Here is a 25,215-nt window from a genome sequence, read left to right as displayed (position 1 = left end):
GAGTGCCTGGCGTGCTCTGGTCCATGGGGTTACGGAGAGTCGGACATGACTAAACGACTAAACAACAACAACAAATGCCAGTTATGGTAGTCAGCTTTCTTTGGTGTGTGTGTGTGTGTGTGTGTGTGTGTGTGTGTGTGTGTGTGTGTATACAGGGTGAGTCCTTTAAAAGAGGCTCCGTGGATACAGAGTACACATGTTCCATAGGGCCTCTTTTAAAAGACTCACTGTGTGTGTGTGTGTGTGTGTGTGTGTGTGTGTGTGTGTGTGTAAGTGTAAGACTGGTTAGCAGCACATATATTAAAACATGTCCTTACTACTCATCAGCCATCACTATCCTGATTGAGCCTTTGACCAAAAAAAAATAGCATATAATGTCCCAAATATGAGTAGAACTGACCTAAATTTAAGAAACAGTAGAGTTAGCCACCATATATATCTCAAACAAATTACTGAACTGAGTTGCATAGTAAAAGCAAAAGCAGAAGAACTCTAGTCAGTGTTCTTGAATTTATCAATATTGTCTAAGAGTTATTGCTACATTACAGACCACTTTCCTTTAAACTGATCTGCAGTCTCTCTCCCTCCCTCCCCCCTTCTAAGTATTCTCACACTTACTTGACTGTAAGAACTGTTGCCTTTCACTTTTTTGTACAGTACTCAAAGCGTTAACAAGAAACCGAACATCTGTACTTTTTGGATCTATGGATTTTCTTAGATGAATTGCTGTATCTACAAAGATTGACATTCAGCATGCAAGCTGTGATGGATAAAGGAAATCTGTAGTTTCACATTACATCTCTAAATAATTCTCCATCCTAAGCACTACAGAACGTTGGCACACATGATTGTTGAAACAAATCAGGGATTAGCTTGGAAGAAAAGCATCTGAGACTCATTTTATCCTCAGCAGTGCAGATCAGACAAAAAAGGGTTTGGGGTTTTTCAATCAGAACTCCTGCCTCTATTACCTCATGGTAACTCTTTGCATAATTCTCAGCAATATAGATTCCTCTTCACTGCACTCTCATTTTCCTTCCTTTGACCAATATGAACATCAACCAGCTTTGTGGTTTAAAAGTTGAATTTAATATGATCATGTTATTATGTGCTCATAGAACATGAAATAATATGATAATCTTACTATGTTTTTGATCAAAAAATTGTCCCTGTAAACTAGCGGGTCAAAACCAGTGTCAGAGGTTAGCATCATTAGGCATCTGCTGAGGCCAACACCTTAGCAGGACCTCAGAGATGACCTTCAAACCCAGCCCCCACCCTCAATACCCAACATGTAAATGTAATGTACAGTGGTGCCTCACAAGACGAAAATAATCCGTTCCGCGAGTCTCTTCGTCTAGCGGTTTTTTCGTCTTGCGAAGCAACCCTATTAGCGGCTTAGCGGATTAGTGCTATTAGCGGTTTAGCGGATTAGCGGCTATTAAAGGCTTAGCGTCTTAGCGGCTAAAAGGCTATTAGCGGCTTAGTGGCTTAGAAAAGGGGGGGAAGCGGGCAAAAATCGGAACACTCGCAAGACGTTTTCGTCCTGCGAAGCAAGCCCATAGGGAAATTCGTCTTGCGAAGCAGCTCAAAAACGGAAAACCCTTTCGTCTAGCGGGTTTTCCGTCTTGCAAGGCATTCGTCTTGCGGGGCACCACTGTACCTGTTTACACTACAGAGAAGAATGAAGTGATGACTTGTAAGGCCATTACGAATCCAGTCAGGAGACAGGATAATGATCACTACCGTCCTTCTGGTTTGTGGGAGGAGACGATGGTTCAACATTCAATTCTCCTCCAATTTCATACCATTCGAAGGGTTGTGAAAAGTAGGGGGGGTGGTCAATTGAGCTCAGTGCTAGCCAGTACTGATTCTTCTGCTTGGATTTTAGTGCATGGGTTCTGTTGTTGTTTTTTGTAATGGACTGACGTCCAATTAATTGAACCGTTTCCTACAGTCTGCAGAAGTACAGCACAAGCACAGGTTTATCATCTCAATGAGAACAGAAGCCTTCACATCTGAGGCCTTTTTGTGTGTGTAAAGAACATTGGATTCTCATGATGCCCTTGAAAATGACAAATATTCTGCCTGACACGTTCTGAAAGACAGGCTTGGCTCTAAGATTGTTCTTTAAAATGGCATGAAGCCTCTTTGGGATTATAGGAAAATATCACTGATTTTGGTGGGTTTAGCTGACATCTTCAGTGGGTATAGAAGCAGAAGTTAAATGTCAGCTCTATTTCTGAGCTGCTGTTTGAACCTTCATGGTTTCTCAATGTTCCTGCAAAATGTATAAATTCTAGCTGACAAATCACAAGCAAACTGCAACAGTGAAGGTAATGCACTGCCTCGTGCAGCTGCAAGGCTTTGCAAATAGTGGGCTGGATGTTGTGGTCACGATCCTGAACTGCAGTGTGCAAAGCTCCTTAAAAGAAACTTAACTAATGCAATTCTGTTTACATTTAAATAAGAAGTGACCTAATTCACACTTCTCAAACCAATGCAGAAACCGAAACCCAACTATCCTTCGAAATTTGCACTTATCCTAGTGTTGCAATACAGTTCTCCAATAAAACAGCATGTACAAAAATGCATATCTTTGGGGAGGGATGTGCGTAAATTTGCCTATATTAGTTAAAATTAACACAGAGAAATATGTTATATGCCAAATGGTGTGATCAATGTTGTTTGAAGGCAGAACAGCTGGTGGAACGGAGGCATGGGTACAATAGCAATGATCAATATATTGGAAATAAAACTTGTATTTTCTGCTACAGCATTTGTCCCCAAGAGGGGCAAATCAACAATGTTTCTTTTTGATCATCTTTTGTTTCCCAATACATGGCCAGGCAATTGAAATTAAGATTATAACAATCAGTTAGCAATTAGATGCAACCATGGATATAAAACATCTAAATCTAATTAATCAAAATTGTAGTTCATCTGGGAGAGTTCAAGGTTGATACAAGAAGGAAAAGTAGCTTCTGTGCTAAGGAAATTAACAAGGCAGATAGATGAGATAAAACATACAGTGGTACCTCGGGTTAAGTACAGTGGTGCCTCGCAAGACGAAAAGAATCCGTTCTGTGATTCTCTTCGTCTAGCGGTTTTTTCGTCTTGCGAAGCAAGCCCATTGACGGATTAGCGCTATTAGCGGCTTTTAGCTGCTTTTAGCGGCTTTTAGCGGCTTTTAGTGGCTTATCGGCTTATCGGATCAGATGATAAGTGGCTTAGCGGCTTAGAAAAAGGGGGGGGAACCCGCAGGAACTCGCAAGACATTTTCGTCTTGTGAAGCAAACCCATAGGAGATTCGTTTTGCGAAGCACCTCCAAAACGGAAAACTCTTTCGTCTAGCGAGTTTTCCCAAAACGGAAAACTCTTTCGTCTAGCGAGTTTTCCGTCTTACGAGGCATTCGTCTTGCGGGGCACCACTGTACTTAATTCGTTCCGGGGGTCTGTTCTTGACCTGAAACTGTTCTTAACCTGAAGCACCACTTTAGCTAATGGGGTCTCCCGCTGCCACCATGCCACCGGAGCATGATTTCTGTTCTTAACTTGAAGCAAAGTTCTTAACCCGAGGTAATATTTCTGGGTTAGCAGAGTCTGTAACCTGAAGCGTATGTAACCTGAAATGTATGTAACCCTAGGTACTGTAATCTGATTTGGATTTAGTTCATGTCAAACTGGCCATCCATTTCCCCACCCCACCTCCCAAGCAACCAAGGAAAAGTTAATCACTTTCAGGTTCTCTGAGCAACTGACCAAACACTTTTAGTTTTCTCATGTCAATGGAAGAGAGCATGTATGGAGGCCGGACTGAACCCTGCATTTATTTCTTTAAGTACACTTCATATGCAAAAAAAGCTTCATAAAATCACTTCGGCATGAACATAAGGGACATCTGATTGCCTTCTGTATTTCCATATTGCTCCTCATTTGCAATAATAATATTAATAATTAATAATTATTGGATAAAAATTGTCCTTATTTCATGAATTCCAAATGGATTTATCCATCATGGCTTTCTGCCCAACGCTTGCTTCTGTCTTTATGTCTCTTGTACACATTACAAATTTTTCATCCGCTCTAACCTTTTTCTCAGTTTCTTTAAAAAAAAAGTTTCTGAAATGTAGCTCTATGCTTTTCAAAATCATTTTTATTATGCATGGCAGCTAAAAGTGCTTGACTCAAAGCACCTGGGTTTTCTGAATAATACAGCCACGTCAAAATCTGTTTCTATGCCTGGCTGGTAGTAGGGAAGAAAGAGGAAGAAAGGAACTGGCAGGTTCCTAGCTATACAGCTGGAAAGTTATCCCTATTAAGATTAGTTCATTTCGCAAACACAAGGGATGGATGAATTTGTCAAATTTTGCTCTCTCAGTTTCTCATTTTTTCCAATCTTAAATTCAGTTCTCCACATTTCTGCAGGTGGGGGGACGACACACATGTATAGTGGTACCTCAGGTTACATACGCTTCAGGTTACATACGCTTCAGGTTACAGACTCCACTAACCTGAAATAGTACCTCGGGTTAAGAACTTTGCTTCAGGATGAGAACAGAAATCGTGCTCCAGTGGCGGCGCGGTAGCAGCAGGAGGCCCCATTAGCTAAAGTGGTGCTTCAGATTAAGAACAGTTTCAGGTTAAATACGGACCTCCGGAACGAATTAAGTACTTAATCTGAGGTACCACTGTAATTTCATCAGCGTATTAGTGTAATTTTTTTCCTAACAAATTATTTTTGTATGCAACTTTTCCTAATATACACAATTTTGCAAAGATACTTACCCAATATATTTCTTTTCCATATGCCATTTTCACAGGTTTTATGCACACTTTACCCTACTTTATGCATTTTTTTACTGGGCTGGGGAAATTAGGAGAAATGTGAATTTCAAAGGACAGCTGTGTGTCGTTTCATGTATTTAGAAATCATGAATTTGGTAGGTTCACCTTTAAATGCAAACTTAATTTAATTTCTCCACCCCACCCCTGTCATCTCTGTCAAGTATTTAAACAGATTGTTTGCTACTTTATATTGTTTGACCTAAATTTATTGACTAAAGAAACTTGCATGTGAAATGTTATCCCATATAGTAAATAAGATCCCATATAGTATGGGATAAATACATTAAATAAATAAATAAGACCGACCATTTGCAGGGCTTTGAGACACAAATGAAAGAGCCAAGGCTATTCCCCCCTTTTATTTGGGATGGAGGTGTCTTTGATGCCACACAAAGACCTTTTTATTTTCACTGGCTTTTAAAATCTTATGCTTGTTTAGCTCTGTTGCTTTATCTTTTGCTTTTAAAAAAAATAAAAATCTTTCAAATCTTAACCCAAAGTTGTTTCAAAGCAGTGTTATGCGTATTGTATTATGCATTTGGTGGTTGTTTAAAATTGTTTTTATTTTGTGAGCCACTCTGAGAACTCTTTTATTATAGGAAGGCAAATGAGTCATGTATGCAAGTAAGTTTAAAAAAGAAAAAATCAGTTCAGATTGTCTCAGATGACAGGGGAGATCTAAAACACCCATTGAAGCAGCTTCCCAAGCCTGACATCCTAATCACATCTACCATGGAGTAAGTCTCATTAAACTCAGTGGGAATTACTTCTGAGTAGAGGTTCTTGGAAACTGAGCCTTAAGCCCTGTCACATATTTGGAGAATCCCTTGATAAACCTTCTTTTAACTTTGGTTCTGTGAATTTTGGCTTTGAACTTCACAGCATCCATGTATGTTCATCCATTATTTCAACCAGAGAGTGATTCAGATTCTGTCTGATTAGGCCTGGTCTGGGGCTATGGCAGGAAGCGCACATTCGCGCCCACACATTCAACTGCATATCGTTGAAAAATATGGTGATTTATATCCACCGAGGTATCAATTGAGTTATGCTGCACCACGCTGGATTGTTGCAATATGCTTTTGTAGTTCTACCTTTGATTTGAAACACATGCACCTCATGCACCATGGTACATGTATGCTGCTAAAGATTCCTTGTTTACTCTAAATCTTTAGCAGCATACATGTACCATGGGCACATGTGGGCACATACAGAAGTGCATTTTCTGAAACCCTGGAGAGCTGCTAAAAGTCAGATAAAACTGAGCAGACATTACAGTGATACCTTGGGTTAAGTACTTAATTTGTTCCGGAGGCCTGTTCTTAACCTGAAGCACCACTTTAGCTAATGGGGCCTCCTGTTGCCGCTGTGCGACTGGAGCACGATTTCTGTTCTCATCCTGAAGCAAAGTTCTTAACCCGAGGTAATATTTCTGGCTTAGCGAAGTCTGTAACCTGAAGCATATGTAACCTGAAGCATACGTAACCCGAGGTACCACTGTACTAAGCTAAATGAACCAATGATCTTAGTATAACGCAGCTATCTACGCTGCTGTGGCCCCACACCAGTGCAATCCACTACTGTCTATAAGCAGCATTTAGTTTTGAGTCGAGGACCCACCACCCGCTTAAGGATAAAGAAGACTCAAGGACACATGTATTTTAGGTTAATGGGCTAAAGAAGGCCATAACTTTATTGGTTACAGCATGTGAATGGTATTGGCTTAGGCATTGGATCAAACAATGTAAATAATAATAATAATAATAATAATAATAATAATAATAATAATAATAATAATTTATTTATATCCCGCCCTCCCAAGCCGAAGCCGGGCTCAGGACGGCTAGCAACAATAAAATAATACAACATTCTAAAATCATTTCATTATAAAATTAATTCAAATCAAATTGATGGCAACCTTTGGGCTAGAGTTCTGTGAAGATTGCCAAAGGAGGGAGTCAGGCTGTGCCCTGGCCAAAGGTCTGGTGGAACAGCTCTGTCTTGCAGGCCCTGCGGAAAGATGTCAAGTCCCGCAGGGCCCTAGTCTCTTGTGACAGAGTGTTCCACCAGATCGGAGCCACAGCCGAAAAAGCCCTGGCTTTGGTTGAGGCCAGCCTAACCTCTCCTAACCTCTCTATATGACTCCACCCCGCTCAGTGGGGAGTCATCCAAAGCTTAACAGCTAATGGGAGGAGCTTGTTGATGCAAATACAATTGGAAGCTTCCTCTGATGTCACCAGGGGTCGTGCCATGGCCCTAGTCACCAGCAGAGCATCGGACAGGATCCACGACCACAGGATTCCTTTAACGGAATACCCAACAAGGGGAGGGGTAGGTGATGGCCACAACCTGCCCTCCAACACACGACACATATTCCAATGCCTAACCGCCAATACCTGATTTGCTACGAGGTAGGCGAAAAACCAAGAGGCTGTTGCCAATTTGCCAAATGGATAAAAAAAATCCTACCAGGCCCCCTGGGCAACCGGGACAACCAACCAAAGTCCATAGCAAGGTCAAAAGCATAAATATGACCTAAAGGGAGGGTGGGCGGGTGATCTGACGACTCCAGGCAGCAGCATGGGGGCACAATGCTGCCGTTGCCACTGCCTCTTAAATGCGGCTAAACCCCACCCCCAAGCCAGCCCTATTGGCTGGCTGACGGTCACGAAGCAGCAGCCGGGAAACTGACACAAGGGGCCGAATACGCCCCCTGCCAACGTGAGAACTGGCTCCTGCTCACAACTCCTCCCTTGTAGGAGGAGAGGCTTTATTATTCCAAAAAAGAAAAGTATTTTGTCTCCTCCTTTCTTCTGTGTGCCAAGGCAAAGCAGGAGGTCTCTGTTCCTGGTGATATAATACCCCAAAGTTCTACTACGTGTCTTCAAGTACTGTGTGGCCTTTTGATGCTCAGTGGGTTGTTTTTTTTAAGGACACGATTTTGATTTAACACTATATTGTAACAGTTAAATTAACTTGTAGAGAATGAACAAAGATAAACAGACAGGTGGACAAATGGGAATAACTACCAGTGAATCTCTTTATTTTATGTTCTCTGATTTGTGTTCTGAGTAATGCTTTTGTATCGTTCTGGGCCTTGGAGGAGCATTTGGATGCTTCTAGAAGTTAATAAATTTTATTGCTTGTTTAAACAGCACCCTTGCCATTATGAGACCTGCTCCTGTAAACTACACTGAGGAAATCCATTAAAGAAAATCCATTCAAGTGCAGATTGTAAATAAACTCTAATTTTCTCTTGAATCAAACGCCACAATCTTATTCCCTTTAGAGTCTTCATTTTCAAGTTGGTGATCACTGGACAACGCTCTTTTCTTTCACTGCAAGCTGAAAGAGAACGGATGCTGGGAATATGCCGCTCCTACTCTAGAGTGGGGCTGAATTTGCCACACGCACACACCCCTCCTGGGTCAGGCCTTGTGCAGTTTATCCTGGAACGGAAGCTGTTACGAGAGACATGGGCTTTAGTATCCAACAGGGAATGGGATGGCTGCTGCTTCTCTTCTATTCTGGCAGCACCTTCCCTCCCTATATAGTGTAGACTTTGCTAGTCGTTGTTTATGGGGCTGAATAGGATTTTTGGGGGGAAGCCACTGATTGGCCTTTGGAACACCTCTTTTTTGCCTGCATCACACTGTAGGGTAATTCTAATTGGCTTAGAGTGGCTTAAGTTGGCATGAGCACATGAGGAAATTTTGATTGGTTATACCCAAGGTATTATTGGGTTAAGGGCCCTCTTTGATCACCTCCCACAGCCTCTGGCTTAAGTATTCCTTGGGGGTGGCCTTTAGGCATGTACTGGACTGTGCTGTAAAACGAATGCCTTGGACCGAATCCTGAAACAAAGATATAACGAGTGAAGCTGGCATGAAACAGTTATAATATTACCTGTCTTTGTTTGTACCAGACAGTAGCCACCTAGCTGTTGCATTCTTGATAAATTTGATGTTTTATTTTCTCCTTTAAAAAAATAAATACACCTTAAACATGGCACACAGTTAGATATGGTGTATATTATAGAAAAAGGCAAGTAGCTTTATTTTGCAAGCCCACATGCTTACCATGGGGAGCCAGCCACAAACATGGAATGCCTGTATCTGTGGCACACTGGTGTGGACTTGTGAAAAACCAGCAGAGACTAAAGCTGCAATTCTATACCCACTTCCATGGGAGTAAATGTATGGAACTCAATGGGTTTGTTGAACTCATTGAAGTGCTATACGTAGGCTTGCAGTGTAAGGCTGCAATTCTATGCATATGACCTGGAAGTCAGTGAGATGTACTTTTGAGTAGACACTGTATTGCATCTGCCCTTGTCTTCTGTAGGGATTAGATTTGTGGAAATAGCACACAAACCTCCTTAACTAGAATTGCCTAGAAGTTGCTTTGCACACTGATATTGCATCTCTGCACTGACATCTCTTTCTGCAGTGCCAGCATAATGCTGTTATCTTTTGTGATGTCGTGTCAGCACAGGTGTCTTTGAACTCTATATTTTATACACATATATTCAACCCTAGGTGCAGAAAAGCGTATCTAACTTCTTTATGGTACTTCCTTTGGTCTAGTTAGTTCAAGTGCTCTGGCACAGTCAACAGAGCAAATTACACACTTTTATGTCACTAGATTCGTGCATACAATTAATGGAATTCCTCAACATAAAATGTTCTAATTATATTTGAAGTAGGAGTCTATTCCAGTTGGCTTATTTGTATTTTGTGTGTATCTTGAAAGGCATATTGCAATATTACATCCTGGGTGGTATTGGCGAATAGTCTACCTTAAACTAAGGTAAAGGTAAAGGTACCCCTGCCCGTACGGGCCAGTCTTGACAGACTCTAGGGTTGTGCGCTCATCTCACTCTAGAGGCCGGGAGCCGGCGCCGTCCGCAGACACTTCCGGGTCACATGGCCAGTGTGACATCGCTGCTCTGGCGAGCCTGCACCAGCGCAGCACACGGAACGCCGTTTACCTTCCCGCTATAAAGCGGTCCCTATTTATCTACTTGCACTTAGGGGTGCTTTCGAACTGCTAGGTGGGCAGGAGCTGGGACCGAAAGACGGGAGCTCACCCCGCCGCAGGGATTCGAACCACCGACCATACGATCGGCAAGTCCTAGGCACTGTGGTTTTACCCACAGCGCCACCCGTGCCCCTTCACCTTAAACTAAGGATGTGTACAAATTACTGTTTACTCTGACTTCCGCGCACTCCTACATGTACACATTAAATTACCCACAATCCAAAGGTACTCTGTAGTTTCTTGTGAAATATTGCTGTTTCACGTGCTCCCTACCCCCACCACCAGCTTTCATCTAACTTGAAAATTGTAGCCATGTTGAATTTGTAGTAAAGCACAGGTGTGTACATTTGAGAAACTGACCTTTGCTTCCAGTAGATGATGTGTTCAATGTTGTGTCCACCCAGCTACTGGCATCCCCACCCTAGCTGTAATCCATGTCACCCCTTTGGCTCTGTCAGTGTCAGGACCCTGATGTTGGTTGGGCTAAGGTTTCAGAGGATCAAGAAGTGACAGGGCTGGTGGTTAATATCCAACACTGGAATTTGATCTCTGAGCTCCATCCCTGATGTCAGAGGATAAGTGATTATAGAATTGCAGCCTCAATCACCATGATAATTATGAGAGGAGTAGGAAGAGGAAGGGGAAGAAAGAGGTGGAATTGCCACACTTTCCTTTTCCCTGATGTCAGAGATGGAGATCCCATCTGCACTATGGCCCTCAAGATGCTTTTCCAAGGACTATTGGATGACACCTTAAATTTCCAATTAAACTCAGACAGAATTCTGTGTATGGTTTTCCATAAAATTCAGTGGTAACCCATCATTCCTTCATTTACTGGTTATTCCTCTTTTCCACGGCAGTTAGAAACAATTATTTTTTTTAAAAAAATCAAATATAAAAATCCAACCCAAAGCATAAGGTGGCATTTTGCTTAGCAGCACAACAAAATGCACAAGCGCCTTTGGTCTTTGTTTGGCTATTTAAAGCTGAGATTCCTGACCATGGGAAGTTTAGATTGAAAACAGCCATTGCTTATTTTGTATAAACAACCCCCCTAGAAATGCTTGCACATTTAAATGGTCTAGCAGTAATGCTGAGCTGCAAGAAAACTAAATAGCAAATAAAAAAGCAATAAGGTTTTAAAATCTAGTTTGGGGCCACCCTCTGAGCTGCAGACAGTACAATATTAAGGCCAAACTACATATTATGTGCGAGATCTCTGATCTCCCAACAAATGTATTTTCACTAAGCAGCCACCTTGGAGGCCCCAAAATTGGATTGAAGCATCAGTGCTGGGGGAAAGGGATTTAACCCTGTCCTATGTGCTGTCAAAATCCCCCTCAGCTGCTGTGTAGCCCACTGTGGGAAAATACAGGCACCTGCATCCTTCTCCCCGAGGGGGCGAAATTTAAATTCAGAAAATGGTGGGGAGGAAAGGTTGTCCTTCCTTCCCCCTGTAGTGCTGCTCTAATCCAATTCACACAAAAATCTGTGCATACCCACGCCTACCCAGCAACACACCACCAGCACCACTGTGCTAGCTTTTAAGTAAAAATGACACTTTGGGAGATCATTCAAAGATATCCTGCATAATGTGAAGTTTAGTGCCTTCCAGTGACGTAAATGAATTAGGATACGCGGGGAAAGTTAGTGTATCTCAGCTTTCCGGGTCAGTTTTCTGTGTAGATTCCTTTAAGCTTTCTGCCCAGCCTGGCAATGTGAAAGCATCTAACCCTTCCTAATCTTGCTGCGGCTTTCTGTTTCTCACACAAAGTCGGCTGGTGGTTGCTAGGCAACTGGAACTGCCAAGTTCCATATGGAGGCTAGATATTAATGGCCATTACACACTTCCCTCACATCAAAATTAATAGGGAAGAAAATGTTACAGCAAGGTTGGATTTGTGTGTGTATATATATATATGTGTGCGTGTATATATATATATACACACACAAATCCAATATATATATATATATATATATATATATATATATATATATATATATATATTAGAGAACTTGTGAACAGGACAACAACAATAATATAGGCAAAGGGGTTAATCCCAGCAAGAATGTTCCTAGTTTTGTGTGTGCACAAGCCTGTGCCACTAAGAAACATTGGGGAAAGATAAATAGCATTAGGTCAGCATGGGAAAGATTTTATTTATTAGTCCTACATATCTATATTGATTATTGGACTGCTTTTGCTGCCTGTCAAGAGATGACTGACAAAAAATTGCATAAAACACGTTGTTTATAATAATTGTAGTAGCAGCAGCAGTGGTGGTGATGCTGTCGTTTCTATTATTTTGCTTAATGTTCCTGCCTGTTTTCAAGAACTAAATGTATGGAAGTGAAAACATATTTCAGCACTGTGGAATAGACACTTTCACTAAGGCTCCATTACCAGACCAGATAATCTGGTAAAGCAGTTAGATAACTCTTAACTAGCGAGAGGTGAACTGAGTTGAGATTCCCTTGCCTCTCTAACAAAAGATGAAGTTGTTCTGTCTCTCTGTGATGCAGTTTCAGAGGAACCGAGTCTCATTAAAGCAGGGATGGTGAATCTCAGGGTCAGGGGCCATATACTGTCCTCAGGACTTCCCTATTTGACTCTCAGATGGCTCTCCCTAGTCCACACATCCACTGTACTGCCTACCTTTGCATTGGGAACTACAAGTTGCTCCTGATGGAACTGGGACTGAAAAAAGGTCCCCACCAGTGTATTGGGGTTTTGCTCCCAAGCAGTCGGGAGTACAAGAAAGCTGCCCTATTTTGAAAGTTCTACCATTGTATGCTCTTTCTGACCTAACCCATTGGCTTTTCCCACTTAAAGAGTGGTGTTGAACTCTGACTTTTTGGCCTAGTTCAATTTACACATGCCATCAGTAGTTGGCACCATTGAACACTTCCCAAGGCAGCAGAAGACCCACTAACTGCAGGTGATTCACAGAAGTCTATCCACTGCAGTGATAAAAACAAATGAAGTTCCACTGCAAAATGACTTTGCTAGGAAACAAAATGTAGATGGCTTTGTAGATAGTGATGAACTCACCACATTTTGTAGTGTTTACAGTCCCAATTGTACAAACAGAACCTAATATAGCTTTCAAAAAAAAACCTGTGGCCATGTTACAGGAGACAGATCTGTGTTTGTATTAAACTTAACTTACCAATATTCACATGTCCCTCTGTCGCATGGAAGAAGGGATGTGCAATCCTTTTACCAGTCAAAGACAACAGCAAAGAAAAATCAATGCTGCCAACACCAGTTATAATCGGTAGTTGCAAAACTTCATTACTGCTGGGAAGTTCATTGTAGGCAATACAGCAATATATGTGTACATATATTTGAAATTGTCTTGATTACTTTTTGGAAATGTTTGTACCCCCAGGATTGTATCCTCCTTAATCATGGATTATTTTCAAATGCTTGTGCTGAAGAATTAAGCCAGAAGCTATACTTAGAATGGGAGCTATTAGACAATAAGTTGATAGAGAATTATCTTAGACACTTTAATTTCTATATTGTTCAATTAACCAAATAATTTCAAGGTGTTTTGCATCCGCTTATGCAAATATTGCAATTTCCATATGTAACAGCAAAGCCCCAAACCTTCCTCTGCCTTAAATATTTCTTATTGATATATTTATTTTTCTTTCACCCAGCAAAGTGTGGAAGGATCTTCTCATCAATGATTCAGTTGATAGGTGGTGGGATCTTCCAGTTTCAGTACCCTCAGTTTCTCGTTTTCCCAGTCTTAAATTCAGCTCTTCATTGTGCAGCAATATGCATTATGCATTAAAAAAAATAAATCCTTAAGGGCTAAGGAACAGGACTTTTTCTTTGATAGCAACCACTCCACAGAATCAACAGCTAAGGGAAAACATTTGTCTTCTTTCACCAACCAGTGAAAATCTACCTCTTTCTTCAAGCTTTTCCAATATCAGTTTGATTTTTAAATTATTATTACAGTTGGTATTTGCTGAGTTGTTCATTTTATCTTTTTTTTTTTAAAAAAAGATGTATTTCATTTGCTGCTTTATTGTATCTTTTTCTTTGTGTGACTATATATTATTATTTTTCCTGCACAAAAGCAAAAAACACATTCAATCAATAATAATGATAATATTATTTTTCAGAAATATTATAGGAATGTAGCCGTAATGGATGACAGAATTTTCTTCTGCGTTTGTGAGCCTACAGACAATCTGTTTCTATTTTGGTAAAGCGTGATGTGAAAGAAATATTACGTTGCTGTAAAAGAAAAATAAAAATAAAAACGTAAAGCATCATTTCAGGTTTTGGTTCTTTTTGCATGCTGCTTTGTCCATTCTTATATCTCACGAAAGCATTCTGGTTATCCTTGCTATGCAATATTTAAGAAGGGACTAGGATTTTGATTTTATTTCCCCTCCAGTAATCTTCATTTGAACACAACAGAGATAAAGAGTTTCCGTGGCTTACTTTCTCTGAGTGTTTCATGCAGACTCTTTTTCTTTTTGAAATCCAAAAATAAGAGTTAGTAGATGAGGGGCTCTGTTTAATAGCTATTTCAACATAAATTAATCTACATCACTATCAGCTAGTACCACAACACAATTAAGCCAAACCATTTCACTTAAGTCTAATTTAATCCTATTAAATCCAACAGAATTATAGCATTTTAAATCTACACCTCCACCAACATCCAAACTGAATGTTCAAAAAGAAAACCAGTTAACAGAAATCGTCCCCCCCCCCTTCAATGCAGTCCCCTTCATTTAAAGAAGCCTGTGCAGCCTATTCCACATTGACATTTTGCTGCATGGTAGTGGAGAAGGAGAAGCTGGAAGGGAATCAGCCTCAGACTCCAGCGGTGATGGTAGACCACAGTAGTCTATGTGTTGGTAACCCCAAGGCTGCCCTTGGGCTTGGTCTGGAAGCTCCAGCTGGTGAAGTGTGTGCCAGCAAGACTTCTAATGGAGGCACACAACTGCCAACATGGGAACACTGTTGTTAAAACAGTTGCACTGGTTGACCATCTACTACTGAGCCAGATTCAAGGTCCTTGCATTAATTTACAAGACAACTTAGGTCCAGGATAACTTAGGGACGGCCTGAACCCTTATATCCCACCTCAGTCACTGAGATCATCTGTAGGAGCATAGCTGGTTGTTCCATGAATTGATCAGGCTCATGTGACATCAACATGAAACCAAGCCTTCAGGGTTATGGGGCATGTTCCTCCAATAGAGATTCAGCAGGCACCGTCTGTATTGACTTTCAAGTGTTTGCTGCCATGCTTAAGCAGACAATTAAGAATAAAGCTTTTCTGTAATAGTCAGCTGGTAATGATTTTTTATTTTATTTAATTTTTTTGCTTTAGTCTTATTGCATTTTAATGGTTGTGAACCACATTGATTTTTTAAAAAATGAAATTGTGGTATAGAAATATTTCTAAAATATAAATAAATAAAACAAGAACCACATCTGCAGGCTGGCACAATGAAGAAGTGCTATATGTGTGCTGAGGGCTCATTCTCAAGTGGGGCAACTGGTGCACCAACTGAATCAGAGTCCTGCTCAGTCGGACACTGGGCCCCTCAGGCAGATGGCATGTCAGAAATGGCCTAAGCTGTCTTTGCATTTATTTTATTTTATTTTTAAAAAAACCAAATCAAATTGTTTCAGCATTCCTTTGTTGGGTTTTTTCCTTCTTCTTACTAACAGCAAGTTGTAAACGGAGCCTTCATCAGCATATATATGGCACTGAAGCCTATTGAGTGTAATCATGACTATTATTGTTCTTCTCTAAGAGAAAAGGGATAGAGCTCCACATGAGTTTTTTAAATGCAGAGGTTCATTTTCTTGCAAGGCGAATAAGACATGTTTGTTCCATGGCAGATATTTGCATGGTTAGAAAGGCACTGTGTTGCACAAGGCAGTGCTTTTTTCTGGGGGTACTCAAGGGTATGCAGTACCAGTACCTTTTTTTCAAATGTTAAAAGTGAGCACCTTCTCTTTCTTTCTTTCTTTCTTTCTTTCTTTAAGAAATGGCACAAGGTAATAATAACATCCTCAGTGCCTTAGCACTCTGCCATCTCCCAAAGTCTTTGGGCTGCTCTCGGTTATGACAAAGTGAGTTTTAAAGAGGGTTTATTCATAACTGTTGCTTTTCTTTGCCCAAGAGCCCCTTATGGGCTCCACTGAAAGTAGTTCTGGGTGTTAACCACACTTTATTGTTGGCATAGCATGCCACATTAGAGGACATTTCAACTTTGTGAGGATAAACACAGCCATAACTCTCAGCACGTCATGCAGCACAGACTTCTCTGACAGAATAAAACATGTTGTTGTTGTTTAGTCGTTTAGTCGTGTCCGACTCTTCGTGACCCCATGGACCAGAGCACGCCAGGCACTCCTGTCTTCCACTGCCTCCCGCAGTTTGGTCAAACTCATGCTGGTAGCTTCGAGAACACCATCCAACCATCTCATTCTCTGTTGTCCCCTTCTCCTTGTGCCCTCCATCTTTCCCAACATCAGGGTCTTTTCCAGGGAGTCTTCTCTTCTCATGAGGTGGCCAAAGTATTGGAGCCTCAGCTTCACGATCTGTCCTTCCAGTGAGCACTCAGGGCTAATTTCCTTAAGAATGGATGCGTTTGATCTTCTTGCACTCCATGGGACTCTCAAGAGTCTCCTCCAGCACCATAATTCAAAAGCATCAATTCTTCGGCAATCAGCCTTCTTTATGGTCCAGCTCTCACTTCCATACATCACTACTGGGAAAACCATGGCTTTTACTATACGGACCTTTGTTGGCAAGGTGATGTCTCTGCTTTTTAAGATGTTGTCTAGGTTTGCCATCGCCTTTCTCCCAAGGAGCAGGCGTCTTTTAATTTCGTGGGTTCCTTGTAATTCTGGGTTCTTGTGTAGAACCAAAGGTGAGGAGTATTATATCCAAATAGCACTGTGTTTGGAAACATAGCAACTAAGGATCATTCCAGTACTTTTATTCCAGCTAGCTGAGCCAACATGGCTATAAGTACATTCTGTTCTAAAGCAAGAGGCTATGCAGAAAGCAACCTAAGAATTCAAGTATAAGCCATAAATAAAGGGGGAAAGGGGGCATGTTCCAAATTGATTTGTGTGGACTTCTGAAAAGTGGAGCCACAAAAACCATACTTTGCGCCAATGGTTGTTTGAGCAGCTGTGAAATATGTATTTTCAATGCCCATCTGAGAATGTTAGAAAGAATGTGGATTTCTTTGCCCTTTTTTGGCATTTTGTGTCTCTTTAAATTTATTTGTATGTGTGTGAGAAAGAAAGAGAGACAGAGATCTGTATTTTTGCGATCTGGAGATGGAATAGCTGGTTCTTTGCTCAAGTGCTGCATTCATCTTTATGTGGCTCCCTTTACAGCTACAACTAGCCTAAAAGGTGGGGGGTGGGATATTGATGCTGCAGCATTTAGTGTGCAATCCTGTGCATGTCTACTCAGATGCAGCCCAACTGACTTAAATGGGACTTACTCCCAGATAAGAGACTTTCAGATCTAGTCAACCAGTTAGAATAATCAGTGTGACAGTCTTTGATCAATCAAAAAGTGCCTCCAGTCTTATTTTTTAGTGCTAATTCTTTTAATGCATAATACTTAGAAAAAGCACCATATTAGAAGAGGTATTTCACACATGGGAGAATTGTTTCACTCAAATGCAAATATTTTTCAGTGTAGGCTGCTATCCTATGCTTACTCACCTGAAATCACATCCAGGAGGACTCACTTCTGTGTAAACTTGCATAGGGTTATACTGCTAATGGATTCACTGTGCAGGAGTAAGTCCTGTTGAGTTCAATAGAGCCTACTTACTCTATAGTAAGTGTGCTGAGGTCCGCACTGCACAGCATGCAATTAACTGAATAAGATTTCCTTTACCATCTGAGAGCCCTAAAGCCACTCTGGAATACTATGAAAGTTTGAGGAAAATATGGGTTGTATTCAACATAGCACGAAGGATATTATTCCTTCATTGCAAGCATTTATGCTTTCCTGACAGAAGAATCTCCCCTCTCCCTTCCCTGTGAGCTGTTCTGTAGGGTCTCCCAACCCTCTGGAGAAAGTATTGGGGTTTTTTTGGGGGGGAGTCCAGTTTCCCTAGTGGTAATAATTATGCTGACTAGAGCAACATTTTATTCAAATGCAGTCCTTTGCTGCTTTCAGTCATGTATCCATAAAAAAGCAATAATGGCATGTGGTCACAGCTACAGGTATTCTATTCATTGGTAACACTAGGATTACAAAGAAAGAGATGATATGTAAATGTGATCAGAAATGCTTTTATGGTCTAATTGAAAAAGTCTTGATAATGCACTTCAGGAAAAGAGGTGTTAAAACATTTAAAAGTAGAATTCTGTGATCTGATAAGAGGGTGGATGTTATATATCACTGTAGACCTATTTTGGTCTTATTTCTGTATATTTATTTTTTTATTCAGATATTTTGCTTAATAATATCAAATGCAACAAATATTTCTGTGGCATTCTATAGTACTTCTTTATCCTGGCAGCTATTTACTTCCCTGGACTTTGATGAACAGTTTGAAGTGCAGATGAAAAGCTTGGATGAACCTGTTGTACCATTATGAACCCGTCCTTTCCCAGGACCTCTTCTGCCCTGAAATAATAATAATAATAAGCATGTTTGCAACTACTACTCAATCAAACTGGTTCAGAAGCTAGTTAAAATGATCGAGAGAAAAGCACTTGTTTAGTACACATAGGCCCCACTCCCTATTTGCATATGATCTGCAAAGAGACTGCAAAAATTATGAATTGTTTACTAAAGACTGATTGCTGACTTGGCACATGTAGACTATTTCCTGCCCTTGTTTGTGTTGTGTGATTGCTCAAGTCATCTAATTAACATGGTGGCCTTTCTCTTCCATCACTGAAAACATGGATGAAACGTCTACAGGGGGAAGAGGGTAGCCAAAGACACTTAACAAATGGAGCATGGTAACACTTGCAGCACAAGCCTCTCCCTAAACATGTCCATAAGGATATTCTTCATGCTGCCCAACATAAATAAGTTGGAGATGTCACTGAGGATTTTTTGTTTTGTTTTGTTTTGTTTGCCTGAAGCATTGTAATATTTTGTGGCATTTTACCTTCTTCAGAACCACTAAAATCTTGCTTTTGTGTAAACGGAAACTGATCTGTGCTTTGCCTCTGGTTCTATGTAGAACCAAAATTTGTTTGTGCACAACCATGGTTTTACTGCTGAGGCTTAGATCCACAGGCTTCCACTGAAGGAGTGCGATAGAGAGTTGTACAATATAACTCAAGACAGATTGAGGTTGTTATTTAAGCAACAACAGCAACCAATCATTGGTAGTTTACATTTTATTTTCACTTCTTAAAGGTCTTAGTAAAAGGGAATATTTGATTTAAGGTCAGTCATTCGAATTTAAAGCGCACACACAAACACAAAGTCTTTTGTGAAGCCATTCTATTTTGCATCATACTCCTTTTCCCTCTAAAATTTAGTATAATCTGACATACACTGTGGGCCCACCAAGCAGAAGACACATATTACCAGCCACATATTTCTAGCCTGCTGCGAACATCACAATCTCTTCCCCCTTCCCTCATTTTTGTAGTCCAGGAAAGAACAAAAACAGTACCATTGTGATGGAGTCTAGTGAGCTTGAGAGTTTAACTTTTAGTGTAGATCTCATGAATGACAACATAGTATGCCAGCACCGTATATAGTGCTATCTTCAGGTTAGGAACACAGCAACACCCCTTCCCTTGGTTCATTTAGCTGAGTCTGAACTCACTGGCAGCAGCTCTCCAGGGTTTTCGGGTAGGGATTTTTCTCATTCCTACCTGGAGATGCCAAGGATTTAACCTGAGACATTCTGCAGGCAAGGCTGGTGGTCTGCCATGGATCTATGGCCCTTTTTCACAGGTGGAGAGGGCCCATGAGCCTGGTGTCTCTGGTGGGCTCTTTGCTGCTGCTGCTAACACCAAATTCAGCCCTTCTTTGCCTTTGGCCCCACTCCACACCACCGCCCAGTGTGAGAGGGTATGGTGGGCAGATGCTGCTCCTTCTCCTTGCTTGAGTAGGGCAGGAGAACAGGCAGTAGTAGCAAGGAAGAAGGGGATCAGGAAACTCCAGAGGCTTATGGTGCATCCCTTGCTGGGGGCGGTCTCCGCACATTACCAATGATGCCTACCTGTGATGTTGCTTTGACTATAGCCTCCTGACCTCTAGGACATTTAGGCATGGCAACTAAGTATGGCACCAAATGCAAGGAACCCTGCATGGCTAAGTTTCCCCTCCCCAAGCTGTGCCTTCTTCAGACAGTGGCCGTCACTGCTACCAGCTATGCTGATGACCACCAGCTAATGGTCTTTAAAAGATGATTAGATAAATTCATGGTTAAGGTTTTTTTTTTTGGTTTTTTTTACTCCAGTGATTTTATTAGACCTTTCAGGGGCAGCCAATCCAGGTTGTTTTTAGATCAGCCTGGGAGCTGGCTGTTTCCATGGCTTCCACAGTGTTTAGTATCAGATTTTCTGTAGGTGTGTTGAAAATGGGTAGGGTGTTTAGTTTGAATTTCTGCATGTAGGAGTTCCAAAATGCCCAACTGGCTTAATTTTGTTAAGTCAGCTTTTTATTCAGTTTCTATCCAGTTTCTTAATGACAACTGGGAGTAAGAGTTAATAATAGTTTTTTTTTTTAAAACACTCCACCGAATAATTAAAACAAAACATGTGTGAACCAGCTAAGATAAAAACTCTCCTGCTAAAAAGAGGAGGGCATGCTTATAGGGCTACTCCTATATTTGTAGTTTTTGTGTTCTCTGGTTTTAAGCAAAGTGCTATTTTCTCTTCTGTTTCCATTTGTAATCTACTCAAGTAGAAGCAGCCAGATTTTTGAACATTTAATGTACTGTGAAATTCTGCTCAGTGCTACTTGGGTGACTACAATCCATATATGCTTTTATCAAGCACCTTTCGTGTCCTCCTGTGATATGGGGTGCAGGGAAATTAAAATGTCAAAATAAAAAATTTGTTGTTCAAATAGTCATGAAGCGTGAGCCAGAAAGCCACTACTTCACATCTCATATCAGTCATAAACTCAGAAGGTGGTTTTAGGCAAATCCGGCTTCTGCTGCCATTTGCAATCATAAAAATGAACTACCTTACAGGGCTGTTGTAAGTATTACTTAAATAAAGTATGTGAAAAAACTTGCATAGTATAATACCAACAATAAAAGCAGTGAAATTTCATATTGGAAAAGTCACACAAAATATTCACCTCATGTAAAATCTTTCCAAGGGTTTCAGTTTTCAGAACAATTGCCCACAAACACTAAGGGAAATTGTTTGTTTGTTGTTGTTGTTTTACATACTCAAAAACTGTAGCAGTTGATCCCAAAGAAAAACCATGTAGCTATCCTTCTGAAATTTGGGGAGATTGATGCCCTCAGAAGAGGCAACATTGCCTGAAATCTTCCTCCAATTCCACCCCCAAACTTTAAAAAGTTATGGACATTTCCTTTTAAAAAAGAACATCCATGTCTGCACATTTCATCAAAAGAAAGAAGACTAGCTAATTTTCATTAATTCCCAGTAGTGGAGAAATGAAGCAGGCTTGCATGAACCCTTAGCTGAATGAAGGTGCAGCCTATGAAGCACCTCAAACCAGTCAAACTGCTTCCCAATACACCAAATCAGGGTCCAAACAATATATTGAAGTCTGTGCACACCTCTATATCTGACATAAGTCAATATTGTCCTGGGCAAATGGACTTATCCATGCACCATTTAGCTGTTTTCCAGTGTTCCAATTGCTTTGTTCCAGATATTTGTTTTCCTTGCTCCAAGCTACCAACTGAGAGTGCTATGTAAAAGGTTAGAGGAAATGCTAAGGGTTTTGATATGTAGAACAATAAACTCAAGGGCTTGTTGAGGACAATTTAGAGAGCGATTAGATGCTACTAGAGGGCAGGGCTTGTCAACCTTAGACGCTGTGCAGAAGGAGAAATTGCAGCAGGTGAAGCTTGTAATTGCATAGTCCTACAGGGCTGAGAAAACCTACTGAAATTCCCTCTTCTGAACAACTATTATGGCACAGAAGCCTTTGAACTTATTGGAGCTCTTTTCTTCTTGCTTTGATGCTTGAGGGGAGCTGAGACTGCCATTTGATTCCAATGTATACATTGGGTGATGGCTTCAATGATGTGAGTTCTGAAAGCACAAGGATGTGTCACTTACATTTGGTTGGTTTGTTAAATACCAGAAATACTTTCATTGTGAAATAAGGGGGCAGTTGTTCCATTTGTGAAATAAGTAGTGCCTTTTTTAACATGAAATGTGCCAAGGGAGCCATGCTGAAATAGAGTGGCATGCAAAACATTGGCAGTAATTGAGTGCAGAGAAATTTATTGCAAGAATGTCTGGCACCCCATGTTTTGAGCTATAGCTCTTCACTGGGGTACTGCTCCAACAAAAGATTAGTGTGTGAATCTCAAAGCATAAGAATCACAAATACAGAATACAATATAGAGCAATTATTCAAAAGAACTAAAGTATCATTCATTATCTTCTCAGATCTATAGGAAGAATAAAATAGACCTTCAGTAGGTGCATTTTGTAGTGTGGGTGACAAAGAGCTGTATGTAGCTCAAAACCTCTTTTGGTTTTGTATATTCTTGTAATAAACCTGCCTTTACATGTAAATATCAGCTATGGGCTGGATCCAGAGTAATCCAGTTGTGGACAAGCTAAAAACAGCCTCACCATTTCATTGCGGTTTTCACAGCTGGTGAGCTGGAGACTCAGAGAACAGCTGTGCAGGCACAACTTAGTAGTGAGCAGTGCGGGTAGCATCTACACAGTGTAGGGATCATAGGAGCCAACTCTCAAGGGCCAATGTCCCTTCAGCCCCCACAATAAAATATTAGAGGGGTCCAGTCCCCCCCCCCCAAGTTTATGGCATAGCCATTCAAATAGTGTGTGTGTGACTGATCATCTTGTGATTGATTATGTGGGGTGGGGCTTACCTGCTTACCTGTAGGCGGGTTGCAGAAAGTGAAGGAAAGTTGTTGTCCACAGTTTCTGCATTAGTATTTTCCCCATCACATTTTGGCTAGCTCTGAAAGCATGAGTACAGTTTCCCTATCTGTCCTTAGGTATTTTCTCTAAGTTTGTCCTCAGTTTGCCCTTACATGGGGCCTTATAAAGTTATCTGGTTGGAGAACAGGGAGTGGCATTTAAACCACAATGCTTTGTAATTGAATTTGGAACAAAAAGGAACTTGCCTGTGTTGCCCTGCTCCGGACTCTTGGCATTGCTGCTATAAAAAATGTCATCAGTGCTCATGTTAGAACCAAATGTTCTGAAATCTGTGAACTCCTTTGAAGCCTGAAAGTAAGACATGCCCTCAAAAGGCAGTCAAATTTCAGTGTCACATATTGAAAAGGATTCAGTTAAATTCAGGGAAAAAATATTTATGCATATGTATACCTCACACATAGTGGGATTTTCAAAGATCATAGGAATGAAATGTATGAGGAAATGCATTGATACATATTTTCAGAACAAGAAATGTTCTTTCTATTTTGTTATCTTTCAGCATCCCTTGAACATTCTTTGTGAAAAGATCTAAATAATTCTAATTCTATGTAGTTCTTCCTGTGAAATGAGAATATTTCTCTGCTTGAATAAACTGTTAAAACGATCATGACTGGCCCTCTGACCAAGTGATTGTTTAACTCAGTGGTGTAAGGTCTGAAGATGTGCCTGTCTATATATGTGGCCAGGTCAGTGGTTTCACTGGTGTTATCAATTTGACATTTTACAAAAAGAAAAAGGAAACACATTGCTCACATTGGTCAATATCTGCAGTTGCTCAGTTTTCTTGCATGTGATTAATGGAGAATTCAGTACCAAAGGAACCCCTATTGCGTTCACCTATTGTGTGCAAACACCAGGAACAGGCAGCTCAGGGCAGGTAGTCCAAGGATGTTACAAAGAGTGCTGCCATCACTGCTGCATAATAGGCAGTAATCAGACGGTACCATTCTTCCGCATCATTGAATCTCTCTGCTTGTAAAACAATCCACTTGCTTATTTCTGCCTGTTTTTCAGTGTTGAATGCATGGGAACTCTGCCAACAAAACCTTCAGAGTCCTAGATTCTATTTCTTTGCCTCAGTGGTAGGTAATCAACTAATGTACATTCTTAATTTCTCCCCCCTCCACAACAGATTCTAGCTATATCCAATACCAAGGGAATTCTTACATGGAATTTGAGGGTTTTCGTTTGCAACCACAAAACAACATCAGTTTAGAATTCCAGACCTTCAGCTTCAAAGGAACCATTCTTTATATTGAACAGAACCCAAGAACAGTGGGACATTTTGTTATTCAACTTTCTGTCAAACATGGGACCTTACAGGTAAGGTTCAAATTATTGTTTAAAGTACAGTTTGAGCTTCCCCACACCACACCACCAGCAGCTAATACATTTGGGTACCCATGGATGTTATTAAGTGTTTAGAAACGGTTCTTTTAAAATGATGGTGGTGGTGGTGATGGTGATGTCACTGTTTAAATTGCCCCCTTTCCGAATCCTGTTACAAGTGGTAATTATGACACCTGGGGATAATATTCATGCATGATAGGGGAGGGAAGCTATGTGGGCATTGATAACAACAGTTCATATGAAAAATGTACAGGAATAGAATGTGGCAGAAGAATGTGGCCCTGCTTCATGATCGCTAGTTCATGGACTCTCAGATGAAAACAAAATACCAGTAATATACTGAGTTAACCTATTAGGTACATCATAAATATATTAAAGTCCTCAATATCCCAGTTATTCAAAGGTTTAATAAAAAGTACATCCACCTGGTTCTAATGACCCCCCCCCCCAAAAAAGCCCATCTTGAGTGCCTTAATGGAACTATCATTTTCCGGAACTCCCTTATAGGGGAACCAAGATGGACAAACTGGTTTCCATTTCTAGTGTGGACTTGCCTATGACTGTCTGGCATTACCCAATCTGGTGCTCTCTAGGACATTTTCGATTACACCTGGATGGCACCAGTTTGGCCTAATCAATCATGTAATAAAGTTGTTGTTGGTTTTTTTTTTTTTGCATTTGGCAGAACACAGAAATGTACACTTTTGTCATATCATATACACATTTATTTCTTCCTGCACATAATCCAATAAAGGTACTTGCTTTAAAATTATCTTGCTGTGCAGCAGTAGCTATAGCAGTATTCATTTGCAGTATATTTTTATTGCACAGTAAATGGGTAAAATTTCCAGTTT

At 40.7% G+C, this 25,215-nt stretch overlaps 1 protein-coding gene and 2 long non-coding RNA genes across 10 annotated transcripts in view; 2 read left to right on the top strand and 1 right to left on the bottom strand.

Moving 5' to 3' along the window:
- The window catches only part of EYS (eyes shut homolog), a 537,363-nt gene that overhangs the window by 272,526 nt on the left and 239,622 nt on the right, over positions 1-25,215 (top strand). For all 8 annotated transcript variants that reach the window (XM_081187035.1, XM_081187037.1, XM_081187041.1 and 5 more), the window contains one exon: positions 24,144-24,334. In XM_081187035.1, coding sequence (XP_081043161.1) covers positions 24,144-24,334 — 191 coding nt within the window. The remainder of the gene's footprint in view (positions 1-24,143; positions 24,335-25,215) is intronic.
- Positions 7,871-8,830, bottom strand: LOC308583266. The gene is made up of 2 exons (XR_014006143.1): positions 8,755-8,830; positions 7,871-8,297 (listed from the first exon to the last, which is right to left on the bottom strand). It is a non-coding gene; the product is annotated as an uncharacterized lncRNA (long non-coding RNA).
- On the top strand, positions 9,531-10,761 carry LOC308583273. Its single transcript, XR_014006153.1, has 2 exons — positions 9,531-9,657; positions 10,038-10,761. It is a non-coding gene; the product is annotated as an uncharacterized lncRNA (long non-coding RNA).

This window comes from Podarcis bocagei (assembly GCF_964188305.1).
Source record: "Podarcis bocagei genome assembly, chromosome: 3".
NCBI classification, from domain to species: domain Eukaryota; kingdom Metazoa; phylum Chordata; class Lepidosauria; order Squamata; family Lacertidae; genus Podarcis; species Podarcis bocagei.
Note: the sequence above shows the minus strand (reverse complement) of the source record. Positions and strands in the feature narration are given on the sequence as shown.